This window comes from Coturnix japonica, chromosome 22 (genome assembly GCF_054131305.1).
Source record: "Coturnix japonica strain WE chromosome 22, WE-NBRP24, whole genome shotgun sequence".
Classification (NCBI taxonomy): Eukaryota; Metazoa; Chordata; class Aves; order Galliformes; family Phasianidae; genus Coturnix; species Coturnix japonica.
In genome coordinates, this window is record NC_140684.1 from 5,876,309 (window position 1) to 5,886,371 (window position 10,063).

At 58.1% G+C, this 10,063-nt stretch overlaps 4 protein-coding genes and 2 non-coding genes across 8 annotated transcripts; 2 read left to right on the top strand and 4 right to left on the bottom strand.

Annotated features, from left to right (window-relative positions):
- Positions 1–836: 836 nt before the first annotated feature.
- Positions 837–3,632, bottom strand: RPL23A (ribosomal protein L23a). Its single transcript, XM_015880685.2, has 5 exons — positions 3,583–3,632; positions 2,930–3,110; positions 1,977–2,153; positions 1,625–1,694; positions 837–903 (listed from the first exon to the last, which is right to left on the bottom strand). Exons 1-5 carry the CDS (start codon positions 3,605–3,607, stop codon positions 889–891), a joined length of 468 nt encoding a protein of 155 aa, XP_015736171.1. The 5' UTR covers positions 3,608–3,632; the 3' UTR covers positions 837–888.
- LOC116654269 (small nucleolar RNA SNORD42) lies at positions 1,768–1,839 on the bottom strand. Its single transcript, XR_004309365.1, has one exon. It is a non-coding gene; the product is annotated as a small nucleolar RNA SNORD42 (small nucleolar RNA).
- Positions 2,245–2,317, bottom strand: LOC116654270 (small nucleolar RNA Z17). The gene has a single exon (XR_004309366.1). It is a non-coding gene; the product is annotated as a small nucleolar RNA Z17 (small nucleolar RNA).
- A 256-nt stretch (positions 3,633–3,888) lies between the features above and the next one.
- Positions 3,889–6,778, top strand: RAB34 (RAB34, member RAS oncogene family). 2 transcript variants are annotated; one of them, XM_015880681.3, is made up of 11 exons: positions 3,889–3,925; positions 4,149–4,502; positions 4,610–4,701; positions 4,934–4,999; positions 5,101–5,202; positions 5,295–5,359; positions 5,439–5,490; positions 5,585–5,666; positions 5,745–5,835; positions 5,918–6,025; positions 6,572–6,778. In XM_015880681.3, exons 2-11 carry the CDS (start codon positions 4,449–4,451, stop codon positions 6,637–6,639), a joined length of 780 nt encoding a protein of 259 aa, XP_015736167.1. In that variant the 5' UTR covers positions 3,889–3,925; positions 4,149–4,448; the 3' UTR covers positions 6,640–6,778. The 2 variants fall into 2 exon arrangements, with proteins under 2 accessions (XP_015736167.1, XP_015736168.1); XM_015880682.3 differs by having other exon boundaries at positions 5,954–6,025.
- LOC107322551 (uncharacterized) lies at positions 6,745–8,028 on the bottom strand. Of its 2 annotated transcripts, XM_015880684.3 has the most exons (5): positions 7,606–8,020; positions 7,428–7,521; positions 7,217–7,363; positions 7,042–7,137; positions 6,745–6,958 (listed from the first exon to the last, which is right to left on the bottom strand). In XM_015880684.3, exons 1-5 carry the CDS (start codon positions 7,726–7,728, stop codon positions 6,831–6,833), a joined length of 588 nt encoding a protein of 195 aa, XP_015736170.3. In that variant the 5' UTR covers positions 7,729–8,020; the 3' UTR covers positions 6,745–6,830. The 2 variants fall into 2 exon arrangements, with proteins under 2 accessions (XP_015736170.3, XP_085378391.1); XM_085522265.1 differs by lacking the exons at positions 7,042–7,137; positions 7,217–7,363 and having other exon boundaries at positions 7,606–8,028.
- Positions 8,029–8,319: 291 nt separating this feature from the next.
- PROCA1 (protein interacting with cyclin A1) lies at positions 8,320–10,000 on the top strand. Its single transcript, XM_015880680.3, has 4 exons — positions 8,320–8,502; positions 9,190–9,322; positions 9,400–9,534; positions 9,612–10,000. Exons 1-4 carry the CDS (start codon positions 8,328–8,330, stop codon positions 9,931–9,933), a joined length of 765 nt encoding a protein of 254 aa, XP_015736166.1. The 5' UTR covers positions 8,320–8,327; the 3' UTR covers positions 9,934–10,000.
- The last annotated feature ends 63 nt before the right edge of the window (positions 10,001–10,063 follow it).

Genomic DNA, 10,063 nt, shown 5'->3' on the forward strand with positions numbered 1-10,063 from the left:
CAGTAGGGTCAGGGATGACCAAGCTTTCCCCATCCTCCAGCTGTACAACAGCGCTGGGGCAGCTGTGGGTCAGACTGGCTGCCAGCCCAGAGCAAGAGGGAAGATGCACACTGAGTGCCAGCCAGCAGCAGCCATCCCATCAGACTAAGTTGAGGCAGGGTCAGGGCAGATTGCAAGTCATGCTGAAGTGAAATCCCTTCCTAGCCCAGCCTCCACACTGACACGTAGGGCTGCAGCACATACACCAGCCTCCATAGCATCAGCAACCAGGACAGCCCCCCCTTTCCATCCACCACTACACTGTGTGAGCTCAGGATTCCACCACCCTCCCCCAAAAGGGCACGTAGGGAACCTGGTGTCCCACCACCCAGCTGTTCAATTGCCCCAGTCAATATTTGGCCACAGATTTCACCACCTTTCTTCCCTAAAGCCAAACTACACACTTGATGCTAAGTACCCCTACAGGCTTAGCCATGCTTCACCTCTACTTCCTCCTCGCCCAGTGCTCCACATTCTTCTGACTCTCCAAGCTCTCTATGATATAAATACTGGTTGAGGAAACAAAGAAAGCAGGAACAGTCTGCAAACAGCTCCGGTGAGCACAGCAAACTCAGCGAGATCACAGGCAACACAAACCGTGTCAGGGAAACCAGGCTGCAATTCACACACTGCACTGAGGGGGAGCGTGGATCATGCCAGAAAGAAAAGGCAACTCCACTATAGGATTAGCTTAAGGGCTTTGTACAGAGAAGCCTGCAGACCAAGCTAATAGTTGATAGGAGTTTGGATGAGCTCTTCTGTATGGGCTACATACACAAAACACAAGAGCCCCCTCAGTGGTTTTATAGGGTTTATTATCCTGTCTGTACAGTCCTTGGTAGATGCAGATTAGATGATTCCAATCTGGAAAGAAGCAAAACATGTTAAAACAAATGTAATGGTGGCAGAAAGGCAGAGCCTCCACCAGACATCACTGACACAGCTGCATCTCCCCAGGATTCCTTTGAAGACAGGCTTCTTCCTACCAGACTCACCCAGTGCCTTATGCAGCTGCTGTATTCATCTGCTCCACTGTGACCCTCATATGTTAATCCTTACAGCCACCATCCCCACCTCCAACACTAATCACCACTGTCTCCTGACTCCCACAGACATCAAGGACTAAACCACCTGCCCATTTCCAGCATCAGAGCCATGTACACAGCAGAAATCCTCCACCCAGGCCCTAGCAGTGCTTCTGACATCATCACGTTCCTCTTTTTAAGGAGAGCTGCCAACATCGCTGTCTGAGAACGCTGTTAGAACAGACACCATTTCACCCCGAGGCAGTTTCCACACCTTCCTCAGTACTTTAAATTCATGCAGCCTCATGGAGTGGAGCCCCTCTATGGAGGAGATGAAGAACTGCAGCTCTCTCAGTAACTCCCCACCTGACCTCATACAGGCAGAACAAGGTTTTACAAGAGCAAAACTTGCTCTTGCTTAACCACCCTACGATCCTGCTTAACTACAAAGTACTCTGCAGAAGCACTGGTGTATTGTAAGCACAAGTACTTTGCACACCAAGGATGTACAGCAAATATGAGACAGCAAATAGGAGCTGACAGCTTCAAGCACTGCTCACCTTGTTGGCTACATCCAGCGCATCGTAGTCAGGAGCCAGTCGGACATAAGCCTTCTTCTCCCCATCAGGCCTAGAGCGAAATAGGAGATATCAGTACTGAGGCACACTCAAGCCTATTCCCATATAATTCCCATTATAGCAATGTGCATCAGTGGTTCCTTTGGAAACATCAGTTTACTCAGTGGTACAAAACCAATTGTTCACATCATCTGCACAGAATCATTACAGGACTCCCAGCAGAAGCCAATTTTCATGCATAACACCTTTATTTATCACAGCTTCAGCACTAAAAACACTCATTTAACTCCATAACGTCCAAGTTTCCTGCAGCAGTGACTGCTCTCCCCCTTACCTTATCAAGGTATTGACCTTGGCCACATCGATATCATACAGCTTCTTGACTGCCTGTTTGATCTGGTGCTTGTTTGCCTTGACATCGACGATGAAAACCAAAGTATTGTTATCCTCTATCTTCTTCATTGCCGATTCTGTGGTCAAAGGGAACTTGATAATGGCATAATGGTCAAGCCTGAAAGAAAGATTGCCTCAGCTTAGGAGATGGACTGCAGAAGCTGTAGGTACACATCAGGAGCTTTTAAATATCACCTAGAAACATCTGGGGTACATCAGCTGCCAAAAAAGTTCTAATCACAAACTCTCAGGCTTTGGTCGCTTGAAATCATCACTTGTACCCCAATGCTCTGCAATGAAAACATGGCTCAGCTCCAAAGACACCACATGGGTAAGGGCTTAGCATGGGACCTGCACAGGGGCTGCTCCCACCCACAAACCCCTGCCAGGCCCACCATTCCCTTATTGGGAAAGGGTCCAGAGGAGGAACAGGAAGATGATCAGGGGGCTGGAGCACCTCCACTATGAGGACAGGCTGAGGGAGTTGGGTTTGTTCAGCCTGGAGAAGAGAAGGTTGCGGGGTGACCTCATTGCAGCCTTTCAATACCTGAAGGGAACCTGCACCCGGGAGGGGAGTAAACTCTTGGAAAGGGCTGACAATAGCAGGACACGGGGAAATGGTTTGAAGTTAAAAGAGGGAAGATTTAGGTTGGATGTCAGGGGGAAGTTCTTCACTAGGAGAGTGGTGAGGCCCTGGAACAGGCTGCACAGGGAGGTTGTGGATGCCCCGTCCTTGGAGGTGTTCAAGGCCAGGTTGGACGGGGCCATGGGCAACCTGATCTAGTAAAGGTGTATGTTTGGTGGCCCTGCCAGGCAGGGGGTTGGAACTACATGATCCTTGAGGTCCCTTCCAACCCGGGTCATTGTGTGATTCTGTGTGTGATTCCCACTCACTTGTTCCTCCTCGGGGCACTTTTCCGGGGGTATTTGGGCTGCCTCCGCAGTCGCAGAGTCTTGGGCCTCCTGAAGGTGGGCGATGTGCGGATCTTCTTCTTCTTGTGGCTGTGGACTCCCTTCAGAACGGCCTTCTTGGCCTTCAGCGCCTTCGCCTTGGCCTCAGTCTTGGGCGGCACGGCTGGAACAACACCTCGATCAGCACAAAGCAGAACTGCGGGCCCGGCAGCCCACGCTGCCCTATGAGGCACCCCAACCTCTCTCCTTACAGCCCCATAGGGTAACGAGGGCCTCATTCACAGCATCAAGCTGAGCTTTCCCCTCTGCCTACAGCAGCACACGGCTCCCCCCATGTCCCCCACCCCATATCATACCATATCATACCATATCTTATCATATACCATATCATATCGTACAGCTCAGCCCTCACACCCCATGTTTCCCACCCGGTTCTCACCTCACACAGCCAGGCCTGGCTCACAGCCGTAGGCCTCCCCCACGCTCTCCACGTGCCCGCAGCCCATCACCGCACCGCAGCCCCCCCACACCCCGTAACCCCCCCAGTCCGACCCCCCCATCCCCACCGGACCCCTCGGGGTCCCCCATCCCGCTGCCCGCCCGCTTCAATGCCCGCCATGTCCGCTCTCCCTCACCCTCCTTCTTCGCCTTGGGCGCCATCTTGGGCAGCCAGCAGCCGAAAGGGGCTTCCCACCCCGCGCCGCACGGGCTTATAGCTCCAAACCTCGCGAGATTTCACTGCTGTCTCTACAGCGCTTGCGCACATCGTTTTCCTTTTCCGCTGGGCCTCATTTTCCCGCACGGCCTCATGGGAGTTGTAGTCTCGGGTGGGGGGTTGGTGTCCCGCGAGGTATCATGGGAGTTGTAGTCCCGGTTCCATGCTGGGATGGGGCGGGGATGGGGGCGGGGCGGAGTGTTGGGGGGGGGGGGAACGGGACGGAACGGGAACGAACGGGAACGAACGGGGAGGACACGGAGGTACGTGGGGCGGGGGGACGGGGTGGGAGCGGGGGGATATTAATGGGGTGAGGTGGGGGGGGGATGGTTTATATGGGGCCGGCGGGACGTGGGGACATGGGGACAGATGGGGGTGGGGGGTTGGGGACGGTGGGACGCGGGGATAACGGGATTTAGGGACACGGGGACGGCGGGAGCCAGGATGCGGTCACAGCCCCCCCATGGTCCCGCCCCATCTCTGCAGGACGTTCCCCTCAGCCCGGCTCCATCCCGTATCCCACATCCCATATCCCATACCCCATATTCCATATCCTATACCCCATATCCCATATCCCATACCCCATACCCCACACCCCGTATCCCACACCCCGTATCCCACACCCCGTATCCCACACCCCGTATCCCACACCCCATATCCCACACCCCATACCCCGTATCCCATACCCCGTATCCCATACCCCGTATCCCATACCCCATATCCCGTACCCCATATCCCATACCCCATACCCCATATCCCATCCCATCCCTCCGGCCGTGAGACACCATGAACGTGTTGGCCCCGGTGCGCAGGGACAGAGTGGTGGCCGATCTGCCACAGGTGAGTGGGGAGGGGGCAGCACTTGGGCGGGGGGGGGGGGGACATCCCTGACCCTACAACCTCACCGGGCCCCTTTTGTGTCCCTCCCCCCCACCCCCACCCCGCAGTGCTTTAGGAAGGAGGCCGCCCTACACACCCGCCCTGAGTTCCACCCCAGTGTGAGCAGCGCCTGCCAGGAGCAGCGGACGGGCACAGTGGGGTGAGGATGGGATAAAGATGGGGCCCCCCATCTTTATGGGGTCTATGGGGGGTCTCAGCCCTGCACACACCGGGGGGGTCCCGGCAGGAAGACGCCGCGTGGCTGCAGCGCTGCGTCACGGCACAGGAATGTAACGGGGGGGGAGGAGATGGGGGGGTGAGGGGAGGGGCAGCAGATGGGGGGGTTGTGGTCCCCTCCTCACCCCCTTCCTGCGATGTCTGTGCTCCTGCAGCTTTAAGATCTCCAAGATCATCGTGGTGGGGGACCTGGCGGTGGGGAAGACCTGCCTCATTAACCGGTAACCCCCCATGGAAGGGATGCTGGGGGGGGGCGGGGCTGCAATGGGAGGACCCCCCCCCCAAGGCTGATGGTTATCCTGCCCCCCTCCCCTGCCAATAGTTTTTGCAAGGACGCCTTTGACAAGAACTACAAGGCGACCATCGGGGTGGACTTTGAGATGGAGCGCTTTGAGGTGCTGGGGGTGCCCTTCAGCCTGCAGCTGTGAGTAGCACTGACACTGTGTGCCCCCCATCCCCCCCCACACACACAACAGCCCCATTGACCCCCCCCCCCAACCACCCACCCCCTCCCAGGTGGGACACAGCGGGGCAGGAGCGCTTCAAGTGCATCGCCTCCACCTACTACCGGGGAGCTCAAGGTGAGACCCCCCCCATATCCCCACCAACCATCCCCCCCGACCACCTCCATCCCCGTAGCTGATTGCATCACCCCAACAGCCATCGTCATCGTCTTTGATGTCAACGACATGGCATCCCTGGAGCACACACGGTAGGTGGGATGTGGGGCGCAGTGGGGCTGGAGGTGGCTTAGTGTCACCTCCATTGTGAGAGCCAGAGGGCAGCGTGGTGCTATGACCCCATAGGCAATGGTTGGCAGATGCCTTGAAGGAGAACAACCCTTCCAATGTCATCCTCTTCTTGGTGGGCTCCAAGAAGGACCTGAGTGTGAGTGTGTCCCCCCCCCCCGTGGGCTCTGTTGGTGCATTGGGGCCGTCCCCATTGCCCACCCTGCTCCCTTGGCAGACACCAGCACAGTACAGCCGGATGGAGAAGGACGCGCTCAGGGTGGCCCAGGAGATGCAGGCAGAGTTCTGGGCTGTGTCCTCACTCACAGGTTGGGATATGGACAAAGCTGGGGGGTGATGAGGGGTGAGGTGACCCCCACTGGGGCTCAGGATTCTTCTTCTATGGGGCAGGAGAGAACGTGAGGGATTTCTTCTTCCGTGTGGCAGCACTGACCTTTGAGAGCAGCGTGTTGGCAGAGCTGGAGCGCGGCAGTGCCCGGCGGATCGGAGATGCCGTGCGTGAGTATCCATGAGCCCCACAACCACACACCTATCCCTAATATAACCCTAACCCTAACTTAACCATAACACCAACCTAACCCTAACCTAAACCTAACCTAACCCTAACCAAACCTAACCCTAACATAATCTAACCCTAACCTAACCCCAACCCTAACCTAACCTAGCCTAACACCTAACCCTAAACCTAACCTAACCCCTAACCTAACCCTAACCCTAACCTAACCTAACCTAACCCTAACCCTAACCTAACCCTAACACTAACCATAACCCTAACCCAAACCTAACGCTAACCCTAACACTAACCTAACCCTAACCCAACCTTAACCCCAACCCTAACCCAACCCTAACCCAACCCTAACCTAACCCTAACCGTAACCCAACCCCAACCTAACCCCAACCTAACCCTAACCCTAACCTAACCCTAACCTAACCCAAACCCTAACCCTAACCCTAACCTAACCTAATGCTAACCTAACCTAACCCTAACTCCAACCCTAACCCTAACCCTAACCTAACCCTAACCCCAACCCCTCCATCCCACAGGCATCGGCAGCACCGAGAGCGACCTGTACCTGTCAGCTCCCCGCAAGAAGCCCAAATGCTGCCAGTGAGCCCCACATCACCCCACATCTCCAAACCAAAGAGCGGCGGCCCTGGCAGGTGGGGGCACCCCGTAGCTATGCAACCCCTCCCAGAAGGGACACCCCCAGCCTTCATTGTAATAAAATGGTTTTTTTATGCTTTTTAAAAGGGCGTTGGGTTGGTGGGCAGGATGGAGAGCTGTGCCTTGTGCTGCCAGCCCTCATTCCCATCCCATCTGGTGGCTGTCGAAGCGGGGCTGCAGGCGGGGGGGCACGCAGTGGGCACACTTGTAGTGCTCCCGAATCCACCTTCCTCCCTCGCTGTCCTCAATGCAGATGGCTGCGACACCTGCGGGATGCAATGAGGGCTCAGTGTCTGTCCCTGCATCACCTATGGGTGCCCCCCACCCCACCCCAATGTGCCCGTCCTACCTGCCACGACCCCCCCCTGGCTCTCCACCAGCCGGATGGCAGCTCTCATGGTGCCCCCCGTTTCCACCCACTGATCCACCAGCAGGATGCGCAAACCTGGGGAGGGGCAGAGCTGTATCCCAGCACCCGCTGTCACCCCATGGCAGGGGGTGCCCACCCCACGGGCTCAGCTCACCCGGTGTTATGGTGTCAGTTCTCATCTCCATCACCTTCTCCCGACCCGAATAGTCAGTGTAGGGCTCTGTCAGTGTCTCCACACAGAGATGCCCGGCTTTGCGGATGGCCAAGAAGCCTTTATGCAGCTTAGCAGCCACAGCAGCACCTGGGGATGGCACCGTCACCCACCACAGGGACAAGAAACGGGGACCCCCAGCGTCCCCCCTTACCCAGAATGAAGCCCATGGCATCGATGCCGGCCACCAGGTCTATGGGATCTCCCTGGAAGGGTTGCAGCAGGTCAGCCACGCAGTCCTGCAAACCCTGCAGGGATAGATATGGAAGTGCTGGGTGTCCCCACAGCCCCCCAGTGCCGCCCCTTGGTGCCCCCCATGTGGTCGCTGGTACTTGCGGATGGCAGTAGAGCCGGGATGGGTCCAGCCACGCGTATTGGGGACCTTTGGTGTTGGGTGCCATCAGTGCCAGGTACCAGCCCTTCTCCCGGGCAGCGGGGACGTGGTGCAGGTCCATGTATATGTAGGGTGCTGTTGGTTTGCCAAGGGGTCAATCCACACCCCATAGGGTTTAGTGTCCCCTCCGTTCGCCCCGTTGCTGTCCCTGCGCAGGCTCCGGACCGTCATGGGGAGTGTCACAGACAGCGACAGCTGAGCGGGGGCTGCCCCATAGCGCTGGGTCACGGCCAGTGCCTTGGGATGGGGCCAGCAGGGAGCCGTGCCCACAGCCATAACACCCCGGTGTGACACCCACATCCCATAGGGAGCTGTACGGGCACCCATGGGTGCGGGGTTCGGAGGAGTCAGAGCAGCGCTCGGGGTGCAGATTTGGGGGCAGATTTATGGGCTCAGCCAGCACTGGGTCATCTCGAGGCCGCACACGTCCCTGCTCGGTACCACCCGGCTCTGCCAATGCTGCTCTATGGGGTGAGCGCCGCGTCCTGGTTGCAAATGGGCTCCGAGCAACAGAGGGGGGCAGCGGGAGGGAGGAGAGCGGGCAGCATCGGAGCGTTGGGACACGGGGATGGACGGAGCTGCCGCTGCCCCCAGCCGGTGGGCGGGTCGAGCCGAGCTCCGCTATAAGGCGGCCCCGAGCAGCATCATCCCCGCGGTGCCATGTGCGCCCCGCGCTGCCTCTTCCTCCCCTTCCTCCTCCTCCTCCTCCCGCTGTTGGCCGCCCCCAGCCCCGCTGTGGCCCCGCCGGGGCGGCCCCGTGTCCGCCGAGGGCTGACCTACCCCGGGACGTTGTGGTGCGGAGCCGGGAGCAACGCGGACAGCTACGAGCAGCTGGGTAAGGAGCTGACCCTAAACCCACCCCGTGGGCAGACCCTCATCCCGGTGCTGCTCCGCTCCCCAGCACAGAACGGGGCCATCCCCACCCTGACCCCCGGCTTTGTCCCTGTCCATTCATTCATCCCGCTGCCGTCCTGGTGCTGCTCCGCTCCCGGTCCCCACACTGGTGCTGTCCAACACGCCCCGTACCCGTTCCCTGCCTCCCTCCCAGCCCGGTCTCTATTCTGATGCTCATCTCAGTCTGGTCCCCAGACCGGTCCCAGTCCAACCCGGCCCTGCTGATCCAGCCCCAATCCCATCCCGCTGCCTGCCCTCGTTCATCCCAGTCTGGTCCCAGTGCCACTCCTGATACAGTTCTGATCCCCATTCATACTCAATGTGAATGCTCCAGCCACCCATCCCTGATCCCAAACCCACCCTATCCCCGACCCCATCCCAGCTCTGATCTCAACCCTGCCCCCAACTCCGACCCCATCCCATTCCCTATTCGACTCCATCCCACAGTCTCAATCCCATCCCCAATTCCATTTCAGCCCCAATTCCAACCCCAACCCAATCCCATCCTCAATCCCACTCCTCCCCATCCCAGCGCCACTTCTGATCCCAATCCTCCCCCAGTGCATCCCATTCCCGATCCCGATGTCACCCAGCCGCATACAGCCCCCCTCCAGCTCTCACCCCACAGGGGAGCACCGTGACACCGACCGCTGCTGCCGTGACCACGACCACTGCCAGCACGTCATCCACCCCTTCACCTCCCGCTATGGCTACCGCAACCTGCGCTGGCACACCATCAGCCACTGCGACTGCGACCGCCGGTGAGCAGCCCTGACCCCAATGTTGGGATTGGGGGGATCTCAATGGGGTTTATCTGACCCCGATCCGTTTGGCGCAGGCTGAAGGAGTGCCTGCAGCAGGTGAACGACACGGCGTCGCGTGTAGTGGGACAGGCCTTCTTCAACGTCATCCAGGTGCCGTGCTTTGAGTTCGCCTATAAGGAGGAGTGTGTGCAGCCATATCTCTATGTGTGGTGAGTGATACCCCCCTTCCCCTCGTGGTTTGGGCTCTGCTGGTGCTGTCCCTGACCCCACTGTTCTGCTGTCCCAGGTGCAGGGCGTACAACACGGTGGCTGTGGCTGTACCCAAGGAGCCGGTGCTGTATGAGTTCGGTGGGGAGCTCATTGACAGGGCAGCGTGGCCTGAAGGGGGGGAACAGCCGGACATCCCAGCTGTGAAAGTGAGGAAGAGGATGAAGGAGAAGAGGAAGAAGGGGAAGGGATTGAAGAAAAGCCCTTCTGGATTTAAGGAGCTGAGCCACGCTGCATCCATCACCCCCATCCCACCCAGCACAGCGGGACGGGACAGCAGGAAGAGGAGGAGGAAGGAGAGGAACAGAAAGAAGAGGCTGAAAAGTAACGCTGAGGCGTGAGCCCCATGTCTACCCTTGTCGTGTTAATTAATTAATTAATAAAGTGGGGTGATGAGCAGCCACTGCATTGGAGGGTCTGCGGGGTGAATGCCATAGCGGGGCCATATGGGGCAGTGGTGCCCATCCTACA